Source organism: Equus caballus, chromosome X (assembly GCF_041296265.1).
Source record: "Equus caballus isolate H_3958 breed thoroughbred chromosome X, TB-T2T, whole genome shotgun sequence".
In the NCBI taxonomy this organism is placed as follows: domain Eukaryota; kingdom Metazoa; phylum Chordata; class Mammalia; order Perissodactyla; family Equidae; genus Equus; species Equus caballus.
The window spans coordinates 130,220,567-130,237,956 of record NC_091715.1 but is presented as its reverse complement, the minus strand read 5'-3'; the positions used below and the strand labels follow the sequence as shown (position 1 = coordinate 130,237,956).

Here is a 17,390-nt window from a genome sequence, read left to right as displayed (position 1 = left end):
ATACTCTAAGTAGAAATATAACATTGAGACCTGGGCAGAGTAGGCACTGAAATATTTGCTGAATCAAATATGTGCGTTTTTACTTACGGAGGAAGTCATCTGATTATATCTGATAATATCTCTATAGAGAGTCCTTAATATGACCGTAGCCACCATTCCAGATAAGAAAAGAACAATAAAAAAGGAATTCATAATACTAGAAAATGTAAAGAAGAAAAAAGAGAAGTTAAATCTCAAGTTCTTTATTTGAACAGTAAAAAGAAAATGTGTATACATATAAAAGAAAGACATTCAAACAATCATTGTGCTGATGAGTTTTCTAAGGTTAAACTTAGATCAAAGACTGAATACATCAATATATTAAATGAACTTAAAGCTCTAGCACAAAAGTGTGTTACAAATAAGGCATCAGAAGCAACACTATTCTTAAGGTTACTTTAGAATTTTTTAAGAGTACATTCCCAAAAAGAAACCAGAAGTGAGTAAGATCAGCCACACAAACTTAGTTCCAGAGCATGGAACTGAGAATGTAAGTTCAGGAATCGAGGTTGAATTAATGGCTGATTGAATTCTCAGCTGGTGGATCAACGCTATAGTCTTTTCATCACTTTATGAGCTTCAGGGTAAAGACTCCATGGACCACTTACCTACCAGCTCTTACCTACTGTTTCTAAAACTAAAACGTAAAAACTACCCCCAGATCAAAACTAATGCCTTCTGCCATCCCACCACCCAGCCAAACTCAGACACATCAAAAAAGTTTCACCAGAATCTATGAAAAGACCAACAGTATTTCAGAAAGATGCCAATAAGATGATCGATGTCTAAAATGTTCGTTAAATTTCATAAGTAAATTAGCTCATGACAGAAACTTTTAAAGTACACTTATTGTTACATTATAAACATTAATACTACTAGAGGTTAGCCCGAAATCTATCTGGAGGCCCTTCACTTTTACAACCCCTTTGGAGAAACTATTTAAATAAATTTCATCTGAAGGGAGTTCGGGGCGGGGGGGGGGGGGGGCATGACAAAATGGGACCCAGACTATTACCCAAACAGAAGACTGTCTGGAAAAGCTACCACATGATAATAATAATAATGAGGAAGAGGATGAGGAATAAGGGTAGAAATAGGAGGAGGAGGGGATGCTATTTTCATTTTCAAGGCAGTGGCAGTATGAGGAAAATCATCATCTCAACACCATACTCATAGTATCACACCTTTCCCTACTTCCATTTTTACATTTATAGTCTTCTTCCACCAAAAATTGCTTTATTACAAGATAGGAGGATAACGGGACAAAATACTATATATACACATTCATCTCTTTTTCATCAGCTTCTCTGATCAGTCTCCTAAGTTACTAATTTAACATCCTACTCCCACTCTCAGCGCCAATCATTACATTCGCAGCTGGTCTATCCCTCAGTTCCATGTCGAAACTGCTCCTGCCATAGTCACAAAGGGCTTCTAACTCTGTGGGTTGATCCTGCTGAAGATTCCTGAGGAATCAAGTCCTTTTACTCCGAATCCACTAGAATGTAAGCTTCATGTGAGCAGAAGCCTGTCTACCTGATTCATTGCTGCATCTCGGAGGCTACTGCAGCACTTGGCGTCATAATAGGGACTTAAAAAACCTGTAGAAAGGACGGTCCATCACTCACAGACATTATCTCTACACAGTCTTCTCCTTTATACGACCAGCTTGATTAAATGACCACTTGAAATATTTTGGTCTCTCATACGTAATCCTTTCACCTTTCTCCTTGCTCTCTTCCCAGTCTTTCGTGACACCCTGAGCTTCCTCCACCCCAGCTGGTTACTGCTTTTCCTACTCTCCAGTTTTCGCGAACCTTCTGAACGCACAAACAAAAGTTTCTATTCTGTTTTCCTCTCCTCTCTTGTGTAGTGTCCACTTCCACAGTTATATCCCGCTGACTTCCCACCCCAATCTTCTTTGCAAGCGAACAGAGTATCTCTATGACTCTCAGGCTTCTCTTTCCCTTCAGTATAAACATGAGTATATTTAAAACACACTTTAATTTTTTCTTTTTCTTTGTGTACGTGGAGAGGTGGAGAAGAGGAAGGACAAGGGAGATTAGCCACAGAGAAGAAAAAATGTCACTCAAGATAATCTATGGTGACAAAATATTTTAAAAATATATATGTATATAAAATATATATGTACATGTATATATATTTACAAATATATATATATGTTTGTGTGTGTATATATATATTGGCCACCCTGAAGCTACTTACTCTCTATTTCATAAAGTGCTTACCTAAACCACTGAATGTTGGTATGAGGCATGGACTCCAAAATATAATCCCATCTAGAAGCCCACTTGACTCTTTTGTTTTCCTAAAACAAAAATATAAAATCATATGACCACATTTTAACTGACCCTTTGCTGGTTATAATCCTAAAACAGACAGTTATTCTGCTTGTACTTTCTCCATTTCTTTACTGCTAACTCCACAGAATCACGAGATCCACCCTGACATTTTTGTCTTATTTTATTTACTGACATTCTTCCTCGTTTCAGAAAGGGACTAGGAAGAAAATAATTTTAGCTTACTGCTGTTCACCAGAAATAGCACTTTTTGGCTACTATTTTTCTGTAACGATAAATCCACCCCATACTTCATTTCCGTTTGTCCAGATCCCATTTTCATCTTAATTGCAACTTCATATCATACTTTCAAAAGTACACAAAGATATATATAACGAGAGTCACTATAGTTTTCTTTGTAAATTTAAAAACCTAGAAACAGGGGTCGGCCCCGTGGCTGAGTGGTTAGGTTTGTGCGCTCTGCTTCGGCGGCGCAGGGTTTCGCTGGTTGGGATCCTGGGCACGGACATGGCACTGCTCATCAGGCCACACTGAGGTGGTGTCCCACATGCCACAACTAGAAGGACCTGCAACTAAAATATACGACTATGTACTGGGGGGATTTGGGGAGAAAAAGGAAAAAATAAATAAATAAAAATAAAAAATAAATAAAAACCTAGAAACAACCAAAAATGTCTGTCAGAATGGGAATAAACTATGGTAATCCATGCTAAGAAATACTATGTAACTATTAAAAAGAATTAAGTGATATGTATATGAATTATTATATATATATATGTATTTGAAACTGCATTAAGTGAAAAAAGAAAGGTGAAAAGTACATATAGCAAAATTCCATTTTCCCCCTCAAAAATAATATACATATCTTGTAGATGGAAACATTTTTCTGGAATAAATAAAAAATAATGGTTATACTTTTGCAGGGAGAGACTAGAAATGTGGGGGTATTAAGGGAAGGGAGAATTTTACTTATACTTTTTCTATATGATTTGAAGTCTTCACCATATGCAAGTATTATCAATTTTATTTTTTAAATTGAACTAAAAGAAAACTTGCTTCACTGAAACCCACCAGGCTCCACCTCCTGCAAATAGGTTTATTATTAGAGTATTTTGTTTAATTATAAAACACTGCTCAACTAAAGTCATCATTTCTTATTGAATACTCTAATATTTTACATATTTGGTTGTTCAATATTTTGAGATGTTGTAGCAACAAGTTCATAAAAGATGTTTTGTTTTTAAATATTGTTTTCAGAACTGAAGCAAACACAAGAAAATGCAATTACCAATCAAGCTGTTTCTGCTGACGTGTGATCAAACACAAACTGTCGATAGCTTCTGACAAAATATCCCCACTAGATGAAGGTCCTAACTGGTAATCCCCAGTAAACGTGGGAAGCATTAATGCAGTGTTATTACTCCTCAAATCAGTAACATGCTTTCAGCAAAAGGAAAGCACTGGTGCAGACTGACCAAGTTATGTTTGAAATGACTTATCATTTAAAACTGGGTAATTAGGTGTCTTTTCTGAAGTTTGGCGGTGGAGTATGAAGAAAGTCAATGTACACTGCTTTTTTTTTTAAATGCCCAAACGATAGATTTTAATTAAAATGGGTTTTAAGCCACCTGTGGATTTTAGTGCCAACCTGATGACCAGGTGCTCATGGTTAATATTACCAGTGACAGGGCAGATTGACATCACATGCCTCCTGACATGAGCTATCAAGTCTGCAGTATTCCTGCCAAGAATGTACGGCCTGGGCCTGGTCATGAAAACCATCAGACAGATCCTGGTCATCCTACACAACGTAAGACGTGTACTCTTGGAAAATTTCAAGGATGTGGAAAACAGGGAAAGACTAAAGAATTGGTAAAGATTGGAGGAGGCTAAAAACTAAACACAACACGTAATCCTGGATAGGATCGAGAAGCAGAAAACGTGACATTGTTGGCCAGCTGGTGAAATTTGCTGGATAGATAGGGATTGGATGGTAATGTGATACGAATATTGATTCCTAATTTGGAGGGTTGTATGGTAGTGATCCAGGAAAGTGAGCTCGTTTCATAGAAAGACACTCTGGAGTGTTTAGGGGTGATGAAACATCTATCTAGCTCTCAAAAGATTCAGAGAAAGGGGCTAGCCTGGTGACATAATGGTTAAGTCTGCATGTTCCACTTCAGCAGCCCAGAGTTCACAGGTTCAGATCCCGTGCACGGACCTATACACCACTCATCAACCATGCTGTGGCGGGATCCCATATACAAAAAAGAGGAAGATTGGCACAGATGTTAGCTCAGGGCCAATCTTCTTCACCACAAAAAAAAAGTTTCAGACGCCAGCCCCGTGGCTGAGTGGTTGGGTTTGTGTGCTCCGCTTCGGCAGCCTGAGGTTCACCAGTTTGGATCCTGGGCGCAGACCTGCACACCGCTCATCAAGCCACACTGTAGCACCGTCCCACACTAGAAGGACTTACCACTCAGATATACGACTATGTACTGGGGTTTTGGGGAGAAAAAAAAGAAAAAAGAGGAAGATTGGCAACAGATGTTAGCTCAGGGCCAATCTTCCTCACGCACACAAAAAAAAAGATTCAGAGGAAGACTAATGATAATGAGCACACACAGAGAAGAGCGAACATGGAGTAAATGAGGTAAAATGTTAACAATTGGGGCATCTGGTTAAAGGGACTACAGGAATGCTTTGTATTGTTCTGGCAATTCTTCTGTAGTCTGAAATTGTTTCAAAATAAATTATTTTTAAAAACCTATAAGAAAATCAGAATTTATAGAACTGACAGATCCAGGGGTAAGTATTCACTGCATGAAAGGATTTATCTTAGCCATTCCATTAAAATATTGTTCCTATAATAAAATGTGACTTAATTTATCAAAATTGGAATTACATGCATCTCTTCACCAGCCTATCCATTGCCTTAAGCAAGTTAACTCATATCAAGTCTTTAAAAAAGGAGAGACACTTTCAAATATGCACTATGAAGTTTGGAGTTTAAATACAAGGAGAGCCTAGAAAATCTGCAGTTGTTAAACCAACTCATTTTTGCACCAAACACTGCCACCTGCTGGAAATAATAGACCACAACACACATTATTCTTCCATAAGAAAGGAGCAAATTATTAAAATCCTAAGGCAAGTTTGAGAACAAAATGACAAATGCAAAAAGATAACTAAGCAGTGGAACCTATTTTTTTATCCATTTAAAATTAATAAATGAATCTGCATCTTTACATGCCAGAGTTTCCAAATCTTTCAGAAGGCATAGCAATTCTCACAATCAGACGAGGTGAACAGGTCTTTAATGTTGTTTATAACGGAGGCACAAGCAGCAGAGGTAGAAACAAAGATGAGACTTCTTGATTCATGACACAGCACCCCATCATGGGTCTCAGTCAGTAAAAACTCATGCAGGGACTCTAAGAATCACGCTGGCAGGCAACTAGACATTCTTCTAGGCCAGATGTTTTCAGCAGGGAGAGCAGCACCCCCTACGGGGCATAATGAAAATGTGTGCGGATGCCACTGATACTAAGCAGCATAGGAGAACGCCAGATGCCCGGCAGCACAGTGAGACCCGAACAATGAAGAATTGAGAAGAACTTCCAAATGCCCCAGCCAACATTAGTGTGAGTGGAAAACTGCTTACGATTATCTGCACCGAGATTCTATCTCCATTTTACAGATAAACATAAAGTATTTTTATATGTCTTTAATATACATTGATTTTTTTTTCCGGGCATGCAACTACCAAGTAAATTGAGGGGAAATGGTACCATGTTTGGTTTGAAACTACCAAAATTGATCAACATTTTGGAAAATCATGGCATCATTTGGAAAGATGTGACCTACAGTGTACAATATTCGTATATTCATCTGCATTCACAGCTGTCACACTTACAGTGATTATACACCAGGTGCATGCATCTTACAGTGACTGAAATATATACTGAAATACGTATTATTTTATTACAAGTCACTTTCTTTTCACTTATCCTTTATAGTATAGCTAGGGTGTTATATTGACATGTATTGACAAGTTTAATTATGTGGTATCTATTAATATAATTTTACAATAGTAAAGGGAGAGTTATCAAACATGTTATTAAAAGAGGACATCAATCCGATAGGGTTAAGAACTACTGTCCAGCTCAACTCCCTCGTTTTTTTATAGGGAAACTGAGGTCCAGAGAGGAAAGTGAACTTGTTCAGGGTCACAGCATGAGTTTGAAGCAAGCCAGCACTAAAATTTGCTGATTCTCAATTCAGTTATTGGCCTATGCTGCCTGAACATCAGAAATACATTTGGGGGAAAAAGGCAACGCTATAAATGTGGCTAGGGTCCCAGGCTAGCCCACAAATAAAGCTTATATAACTCCAAAACATAGCTAAAAGAAACGTGATTAGAATGAAACCCAAAAAACTTTTGCTTGGTAGTATAAAAAGAGTACGTTTCTAGAGTAAAAGTATTGTGACTAGAAATACCTTCACCTGGCATTTAAGGCCATTCAAAATCTGTCTCAAATCTCTCTCTCTAACCTTTCTACCAACACTACGTAAACAGTTAAAGTCCAGGGTGTGAGACTGAATCTTTTGGGCCTGTACATACCCCAGCACCTAAAACCTGGCACATAGAGTACATTTGTTGCCTGTTGATTAATGAATAAACAAATGAAAAATGTTTGTCTCAATTGGACGAGTTTATTTACTATTCCCCATATATACCATGTACATTCTTACCTGGAAAGCCCTACCCCCAGCTCTCCAAATTCCTAAAATCTAGGTCTCTTAACTCAGTCCATTGGCCTTCCCACAATGCCTCACACACCTCTGTCCCTTCTATCCAAATCATACTCAGCGTCCTTCGAGGCCCAGCTCAAGGCCCTTCTCTTATAAAGCCTTTTGGGCCAATTTGCCCACCCTAATTCCCTCCCATTCTAAACTGACACCATGTAATAAAGAGGCTGCATTGAGAGCCTGCATCCTCTAGTCAAACTAATCTGGGATTATAATCCTTTACATCTGTGACCTTGGGCAAGCGACTTTACCTCTATGAGTCTGCTTTATTTTCTACAAAATGGAGATTTAAAATAGTACCTGCCTTCAGGACTATTGTGAGAACTAAAGTTGAACTAGGTACTTTATAAAAATTCCCATGCTGGGCACATAACAGGCACTCAATAAATATTTGATATATACTGGGGCTGGCCCCGTGGCCGAGTGGTTAAGTTTGCGCGCTCCGCTGCAGGCGGCCCAGTGTTTCGTTAGTTCGAATCCTGGGCGCGGACATGGCACTGCTCATCAGACCACGCTGAGGCAGCGTCCCACATGCCACAACTAGAAGAACCCACAACGAAGAATACACAACTACGTACCGGGGGGCTTTGGGGATAAAAAGGAAAAAATAAAATCTTTAAAAAAAAAAAAAAAAAAAAAAAGTCAAGAATATTTAAAAAAATAAATAAATAAATAAATAAATATTTGATATATAAATGAATGAACAGAAGGTCATCACTCAAATAGTAATCTTTATGAGCCATCCTTCAATAACTTCTGGATAAATCTGCTGTATAAACTCCAAACTTTATAACCATTTAGGAACATGAATCATTTTCTGAAAACATAAAGTGCACATGATGCTTAATTAAAAAGCAAAAAGACAAAACTGTTTAAACTAAAAATTCTTATATTGCCTCTGAACCTTTCTGACGGCAGCTGCCTGACCAGGGGCTCAGGCCCACAACTCAGCTAATGACCACAGGCTCCGCGGCCAACAGCAGTTTGCAGGTGGCTGCGCTAAGATGGTAGAGGCGGCCCAGGAGGATGGAGGTTGGCCGAGAAGCTGCTGCAGCTGCATGGCACTGACATCTGTAACTAATTTGACGTGTGCACGGAATTTGGCTTCCTGTCCGTGTCCCACTGCCCCATCCCTGTGTCAGGATTGCGCCTGCTTCTCCCCATGACCCTAAGAACACCTTTGTGCCAAAGATACATGGAAGGTTTCCATAGTCTGCAGGAGAGTGACACCGTGTAGCTCACCCAGCAAAAGGCCTGGAATCAATCCATGTCACGGGACTTGGTGGGATTTCCTGTATTGAGAGTGAGAATCAACAAAATGGGGGAAACACGTAGAAGCACACACCAAAGCAGACAGTCCCTGCAAATGGGAAGGTCTAGATCTTTGCCAAGATGGCAGCCACTGGTCACGTGCAGCTATTCAGCACTTGAAATGTGGCTGGTCCTAAGTGAGATGGGCTGTAGGTGTAAAATACACACCGGATTTCAAAGACTTGATACAAGAAAAAATATATAAGATATTTCTTTACAAAAAGAGTGCTCTATAAACACTGTGTTCTAGTTAATAAATTTGTTTCTCACAGGGGTATGGGTTAGCAGTTCTGACACTACTTTACATTATGCTGGGGTTGAACAAATCAGTCAATATATCGTAGATGATGGGAGCCAGGTTTCTCACTGTCAGGGAAAAAAGTTACAAATAAGCAAGGGGAGAGGGCTAGCACGAACACTGGGGTGCTGGATGACAGAGACAGCAATATGAACTCATATTCATTTATTTCCTTATCCACTTGTTTATGTCTGTATTTTCCCACATGCAATTAGCAAGTAATCTGTGGGGTGATACTTTGCCACTGGGAAAATAACCAGTTTCCCCCACACTCATGTACCTACAATTTTAACATTCATTGATAATATTGACCTGAACCAACTATTTACTTGGAGGGTGAAAAAATAGTGATTTTCAAATTCTGTCATGCCCACTGAAGCAATTCAATAAATGACGATGAGGTACCCAGCTGGTTGACAAAATTTTCATAACCCATATTGTAGATTAAGTTATTTTATAGTTACAGTTACCAATATATGAAGCCTTGCTTCTCATTTGTTCAGGAAAGTTCAGACTATATTATGGGTTCAATAGGATCTTGTAAATTACTCTAAGACACAGCAACAATGTACACCTGGGATGCCCAAAGTAGGCTCACAGTGAGACAGAAATGTTACTCCAGAAGAGAACACCATAGTCAAGCACGGTTGTAAAATGCTGAGTTAGACTCAGTCAAAAGGTTTCTTTATTAGGATACTTTTAAATAGTTTACTAACGTGCAAACGTGCATTGTGGAGCTGAGAAAGGAGGCAGGAGAAAGTAGCATTTTCCAAACTTATTTGACTAGTGTTCTCTAGGGAATGCAGTTTAGGAAATGTTAACGTGTACCATTATAACTGGGTTAAAAAAGCATTTTCAACCCAAGACAGAAAATGAAGAAACAGCATCATCAGAGATATACATCACCACTCTTCCTTACACCCTCCCCCCGCAACTACGACAGCAACTTTGTGCTGTTCAGATGAAGAATATTGTGGCTTGGCGCATTCTCACTGCATAATTCCACTCTGCATACACGAGCTACTATCGTGAAGACATCTGTAAATCAAGTGCTCCTGTATCTGAGACAAGGAATAGGAAACCTTGTGTGACTACTATGGGTTAGGCACCGTGCTTAAAGATTTTATATTAGCTCGTTTATCTCTGATAGCAATCACACGAGGTGACATCCCCATTTTACAGATAAGGAAATTCAGGCTCAAAGTAACTTGTCCAAGTTCACACAGGTAACAAAGGTCAAGCCAGGATTCAAACTCAGATATGTGTGGTTCTTTCCATTGTACCGCTTCTGGAAGCCAAGGGTCTTCTAAGCACCCTAAATGAGTTTCAATGGGAAAGGGAAATTGCGGCTTCTAGAATAGCTTCCAGGATTCAGACCAGACTGTCGAGGAACAAGGGGTTGAGACCTAGCCCAACTAAGGCGAGTCCCCACATTCCCCCACTCGGTGTGGCTGCATCTGAACTCGTGCCTCAGCTCCTTTGGCAGCCACAGTTACTTCCTGACAGGCAGACACACCACTAATGCCATACTCTGTAGGCTCCTGGTATGAATCTGAACTTCAATTTAGATCTGCTTTCTCTTGGCTTTTACTGTAAACATAAGAGTTCCTACATGTAAATTTTAATAGCCAACTGACAAGTGATGAAAAACAGAAAGGCTTCAGCTCTTCGGTCAACTTCTGATAAAAGCTTAGACTTTGAATAGTATTCTCAATCATTAGGGAAAGGTTATTTTAATTTCTTCAGGGTGTATTTCATTCCTTTCCCCAAATTACACTTCTGCATTTCATACAGAGATTAGAGTACTGGACTATACTTATTGGACTAGTAAATTGCCTGTTTTCACCAATTGTACTTTGGGGAAACTGCAGGATGTAGGACCAAGTAATCCTGACCTCTAGCTGAATGATTCAAAGCACACACATACATTTCTAACATAAACGTTTCTCATTTTCTTTACAGTAACTCTGTAGGCAGAAAATATAATAGACCTTTAATAGAGACAACCAGAATAGTATAGTGGAAAAACTATGAGTTTGGGGGCCAAACAGTCCTGAGTTTGAATATCACTTCCACCTCCTGCTAGCAATGATCCTGAGAAAATTACCACAGCTTGCTGGGCTTCAGTCCCCTCATTTATAAAATGGAGATAACCACTATAGGTGACACATAAGGACAAAAGCAAGGCATCCCCAATCTGGAATTGCTTTCAGAATGAGATTAGGAAGAATCCTGTTATGATGGCTGTCAGGCCCTCTATAGAAATGATACAAACCAAGCACAATTTGTAAACGTTTGAAGAAATTTGAGACCTAATCCCAAATAAGGTGATTAGGGTGTGGTCTCAGGAAAGCATATCTAAAGCCATAAGAAATTAGCCTTATACAAAATCAAGTATATAATCAAAGCTGAATCAAAAATATGATTTATAGTCTTAAAAAACCTTAAAAGAAAATTACATAGATCTACACAGTCATAAAAGGTTTTTCCCTATGAAAGGAAGGTCCCAAAGTTACTCTTTTGGTGAAGTACCTCTAACACTGTCCAGGGCTAAGAGCGCCTACCCATGAATAGAAACATCTGCTCCATGGGTAAGCATAGCATTAGAGTGCCATGAATATCATCTTTCAATACCTCACCTCCCTTCGCTCTGGTGTCCTATGCTTACCAAGAAACTTTCTATTTATTCTGTTCTATTTATATCTGCTTTCTTATACATCTTTATTACAGGCAGATGTGCTAACCAGCTAACATGAATGGTGTTGTCTACTAGGCATTTATATCTCTCTATTTACATTAATACATTGGTATTCTGGTTTACACATTGGACCCTTAGGAGTTTGCCTAGTATAAACCTATCTCCTTTTGGTACACTCACAAAATTAAAATTCTGAAGCATGACTTTAAAGGATTAACAAAAACCTAGTATTGCTGAGTGTATGAGGAAACAGCACATCCTCAGTCTTCGCAATTTTTTTGGAAAAGAATTTGGCAAGGTGTTTTCAAAATGTGTGCACTCTTGGGGCCAGCCCCGTGGCTGAGTGGTTAAGTTCACACGTGCCGCTTCAGCAGCCCAAGGTTTCGCCGGTTTGGATCTGGGGCACAGACCTAGCACCGCTCACCAAGCCATGCTGAGGCAGCGTCCCACATGGCAGAACCAGAAGGACCTACAACTAGAATATACAACTAGGTACTGGGGGGCTTTGGGGAGAAGAAGAAAAAAAGAAGAAGATTGGGAATGGGTATTAGGTCAGGTGCCAATCTTTAAAAAATAAGAACGTGTACACTCTTTTACCTAAACAGTCCTACTTCTAGGAGTTTAACTCCAGGAGATAATCACATAAGTAAAAAAGTAAGGATGTTCTTTAAAGCTTTGTTTATAATAATTAAAAATTAGACATTTGGGGGTGGGCGGAGCAAAATGGCAGGGTGAGCTGACCCGGGATTCCCTCCCCTCCAAAATACAACAAAAGATTGGAAGAACTGAATTTCAGAGAATAAACATAATGCTAGCTCGTTAGAGACCTACAATACCAAGAAGGTGGAGATCATAAACCTAGCTTTACACCTTCGGAGGCGCTGGAACGGTAGGAGAGAACATCGCTCCCTCCCCTAGAGTCTGCGATTGCTGCGGCGCGGGTCGGGAAGGAGCGGGGGAGGGGCCGCGCGACCGGGGGATCATCCAGGACTCCTGCCGCTGATTCACTGATTCTGTGGAGACCCGCTGACGGGGGGGCCGGGGGGGGGGAGAAGCTTCCGTCCGTGGGGACCCTATAAATCAAGGGCCTTGGGAGACCAGAGAACAGAACTGATCTGAACCCAGACCGGCGTGTGTGAGTAACAGCCCCTCCCCCCCAGCAAAGCCAGTGGGCGCAGCCATCTTGCCCCGAAGGCGGAGAGCTAACACGCCGCTCTCGACCCCCATCTAGTGGCGACAGGCTGTAACTGCAACTGAATTCTACCACCATGAGAAAAAACCGCTCCTCTACCATCCAGCAATTTATAAAAGCCCCAGACCAGAAGGAAAACAATAAAAACATAGAATTAAGTCCTGAGGACTTGGAATTAGGTAAACTAAGTGATAATGAATTCAGAGCAGCTATAATCAAAAAACTCAATGAGGTAGAGAGAAAGATAGAGAAACAAACCGAGTTCTGGAGTTACTTCACAAAAGAGATTGAAATCATAAAGAATAGTCAAACAGAATTACTTGAGATGAAAGACACAATGGACCAGATAAAACAGAATACGGATTCCCTGAATGCCCGTGTAGACAACCTAGAGGAGCAAACTAGCATAATCGAGGACAGACAGGCTGAATGGCGCCAGACAGAGGAAGAAAGAGAACTAAGAATTAACAAAAATGAGGAAAATCTCTGAGAGATAATGGATTCAATGAGGAGTAAGAACATAAGGATCATAGGAATTCCCGAGAATATGGAAAAGGAAAATGGAGCAGAAAGTGTGCTTAACGAAATTATTGAAGAGAACTTCCCAAATCTAGGGATCAACGGAGAAATGTGTGTAGAGGAGGGTTTTAGATCTCCTAGATTTGTCAATGTAAAAAGACCTACTGCAAGGCACATAGTAGTAAAGTTGGCAAAAAGGAACGATAAGGAAAGAATACTCAGGGAAGTAAGAAAAAAAAAGAGAATAACCTATAAAGGAGCCCCTATCAGATTGTCAGCAGATTTCTCTATAGAAACCCTACAAGCTAGGAGAGAATGGAGTGATATAGTCAAAGCTTTAAAGGATAAAAACCTTCAGCCAAGAATACTCTATCCAGCAAGAATTTCCTTCAGATATGAGGGAGAAATCAAATCTTTTCCAGACAAACAAAAGTTAAGGGAATTTGTAACTAAAAGCCCTCCATTACAAGAAATCCTCAAGAAGGCTCTCATACCTGAAAAAAGAAAAAAGGGAGAAAGGGGACACAATCCACAGACTAGGGAGACCGATGGATAGAACCAGAACAGGATAGCAAATATTCAATTATAGCATTAGGGTAAAGGTAAGGAAACTACCAAAACAAGGACGATCTTAGCACTCTAACTACCAATTAATAAGACGAGTTGGAATAAAAAATGAAAATAATTATTTAGGAGGGGAAGAGCAAAGGGTCTAAATCAGTATTGGTCAAGTAAGTAAGAGACCACCAGAGAATAGACTATATTATACACGAGATTCTAAATACAAACTTCAAGGTAGACACTAAAATAAAGTACAGAACAGAGTCACAAATCATAAATAAGGAAAAATCTAAGAAACCCAGCATAAGAAATTGCAGTATTAAATGGGTAGTCTAAAGCGCACAGGAAAAGAAATGCAGGAAAACAAGATAATGAGCAACAGATTAACAGCACTAAGTCCACATGCATCAATAATCACTCTCAATGTGAACGGATTGAACTCTCCAATAAAAAGACACAGAGTGGCAAAATGGATTAAAGAACACGATCCAACAATTTGTTGCCTCCAGGAAACACACCTCAGCCCCAAGGACAAACACAGACTCAGGGTGAAGGGGTGGAGGACAATACTTCAAGCAAATAGCAAGGAAAAAAAGGCAGGTGTTGCAATTCTCATATCAGACCAAGTGGATTTCAAAATAAGACAGGTAAAGAGAGACACAGAGAGAGAATATATAATGATCAAAGGGACACTTCATCAAGAAGAAATAACGCTTATAAATATCTATGCACCCAACACAGGAGCACCAAGATTCATAAAGCAACTATTAACAGACCTGAAGGAAGATGTTAAAAACAACACAATAATAGGAGGGGACCTCAACACCCCACTCACATCAATGGACAGATCATCCAGACAGAAAATCAACAAGGAAATAGTGGAGCTGAATGAAAAACTAAAACAATTGGACTTAATAGACATATATAGATCACTCCACCCTGAAAGAGCTGAATACACATTCTTCTCAAGTGCACATGGAACATTCTCTAGGATAGACCATATGTTGGGAAACAAGGCAAGCCTCTACAAATTTAAAAAAATTGAAATAATAACAGGCATCTTCTCCGATCATAGTGCTATAAGGCTAGAAATTAATTACAAGAAAAAAGCTGAGAAAGGCACAAAGATGTGGAGACTAAACAACACACTCCTGAACAAGCAATGGATCACTGAAGAAATTAAAGAAGAAATAAAAAAATACCTGGAAACAAATGAAAATGATAGCATGCCATACCAACTCATATGGGATACAGCAAAAGCTGTATTAAGAGGAAAATTCATCACAATACAGGCACATCTTAACAAACAAGAAAAATCCCAAATAAGCAACCTTAAAGCACACCTAACTGAACTAGAGAAAAAAGAACAAATGAAGCCCAACGTCAGCAGAAGGAGAGAAATCATAAAAATCAGATCAGAAATAAATACTATGGATACAAAAAAGGCAGTAGAAAGGATCAATGAGACAAAGAGCTGGTTTTTGGAGAAGATAAATAAAATTGACAAACCACTAGCCAGACTTACAAAGAAAAAAAGGGAGAAAGCTCAAATAAACAAAATCAGAAATGAGCGAGGAGAAATAACAACAGACTCTGCAGAAATACAACAGATTATAAGAGAATACTACAAAAAACTATATGCCAACAGAATGGAGAACCTAGAGGAAATGGATAAATTCCTGGACTCCTACAATCTCCCAAAGCTCACTCAAGAAGAGGCAGACGATTTGAACAGACCAATCACAAGGAAAGAGATTGAAACAGCAATCAAAAACATCCCAAAGAATAAAACCCCACTTCCTAACACATTCTATGAGGCCAGCATCACGCTGATACCAAAACCTGACAAGGACACTACGAAAAAAGAGAACTACAGGCCAATATCACTGATGAACATAGATGCAAAAATTCTAAACAAAATTTTGGCAACCAGAATTCAGCAATTCATCAAAAGAATCATACATCAGGATCAGGTGGGATTCATACCAGGGACACAGGGATGGTTCAACATCTGCAAATCAATCAACGTGATGCACCACATCAACAAACTGAGGAATAAAAACCACATGATCATCTCAATAGATGCAGAGAAGGCATTTGACAAGATCCAACAGCCATTTATGATAAAAACTCTGAACAAAATGGGCATAGAAGGAAACTACCTCAACATAATAAAGGCCATATACGACAAACCCATACCCAACATCATACTCAATGGGCAAAAACTGAACCCCATCTCCCTGAAAACAGGAACGAGACAAGGATGCCCTCTATCACCACTCTTATTTAACATAGTACTCGAGGTCCTGGCCAGAGCAATCAGGCAAGAAAAAGGAATAAAAGAAATCCAAATAGGGAGGGAAGAAGTGAAACTCTCGCTGTTTGCAGACGACATGATCTTATATATAGAAAACCCCAAAGAATCCATTGGAAAACTGTTAGAAGTAATCAACAACTACAGCAAAGTTGCGGGGTATAAAATCAATTTGCATAAATCAGTAGCATTTCTATACTCCAGTAATGAACCAACAGAAAAAGAACTCAAGAATACAATACCATTCACAATCGCAACAAAAAGAATAAAATACCTTGGGGTACATTTAACTAAGGAAGTGAAGGACCTATATAATCAAAATTACAAGGCCTTTCTGAGAGAATTGGATGACAACATAAGGAGATGGAAAGACATTCCATGTACATGGATTGGAAGAATAAACATAGTTACAATGTCCGTTCTACCTAAAGCAATCTACAGATTCAACACCATCCCAATCAGAATCCCAATGACATTCTTTACAGAATTAGAACAAAGAATCCTAAAATTCATATGTGGCAACAAAAGACCCCGAATTTCTAAAGCAATCCTGAGAAAAAAGAACAAAACGGGAGGCATCACAATCCCTGACTTCAAAACATACTACAAAGCTACAGTAATCAAAACAGCATGGTACTGGTACAAAAACAGGTGCACAGATCAATGGAACAGAATTGAAAGCCCAGAAATAAAACCACACATCTATGGACAGCTTATCTTTGACAAAGGAGCTGAGGGCATACAATGGAGAAAAGAAAGTCTTTTCAACAAATGGTGCTGGGAAAACTGGAAAGCCACATGTAAAAGAATGAAAATTGACCATTCTTTTTCACCATTCACCAAAATTAACTCAAAATGGACTAAAGACCTAAAGGTGAGACCTGAAACCATAAGACTTCTGGAAGAAAACGTAGGCAGTACACTCTTGGACATCAGTATTAAAAGGATCTTTTCGGACACCATGCCTTCTCAGAGAAGGGAAACAATAGAAAGAATAAACAAATAGGACTTCATCAGATTAAAGAGCTTCTTCAAGGCAAATGAAAACAGGATTGAAACAAAAAAACAACCCACTAACTGGGAAAAAATATTTGCAAGTCATATATCTGACAAAGGCTTAATATCCTTAATATATAAAGAACTCTCGCAACTCAACCACAAAACATCAAACAACCCAATCAAAAAATGGGCTGGAGACATGAACAGACATTTCTCCAAAGAAGATATTCTGATGGCCAATAGGCACATGAAAAGATGCTCATCATCGCTGATCATCAGGGAAATGCAAATCAAAACTACACTAAGTTATCACCTTACACCCGTTA

At 39.2% G+C, this 17,390-nt stretch overlaps 1 protein-coding gene across 2 annotated transcripts in view; it reads right to left on the bottom strand.

The window, feature by feature from the left end:
* The window catches only part of TM9SF5 (transmembrane 9 superfamily member 5), an 89,489-nt gene that overhangs the window by 36,679 nt on the left and 35,420 nt on the right, over positions 1 to 17,390 (bottom strand). For both annotated transcript variants that reach the window (XM_023634387.2, XM_014729211.3), the window contains exons 8-9: positions 2,289 to 2,368; positions 88 to 196 (exon numbers count right to left, since the gene is read on the bottom strand). In XM_023634387.2, coding sequence (XP_023490155.2) covers positions 88 to 196; positions 2,289 to 2,368 — 189 coding nt within the window. The remainder of the gene's footprint in view (positions 1 to 87; positions 197 to 2,288; positions 2,369 to 17,390) is intronic.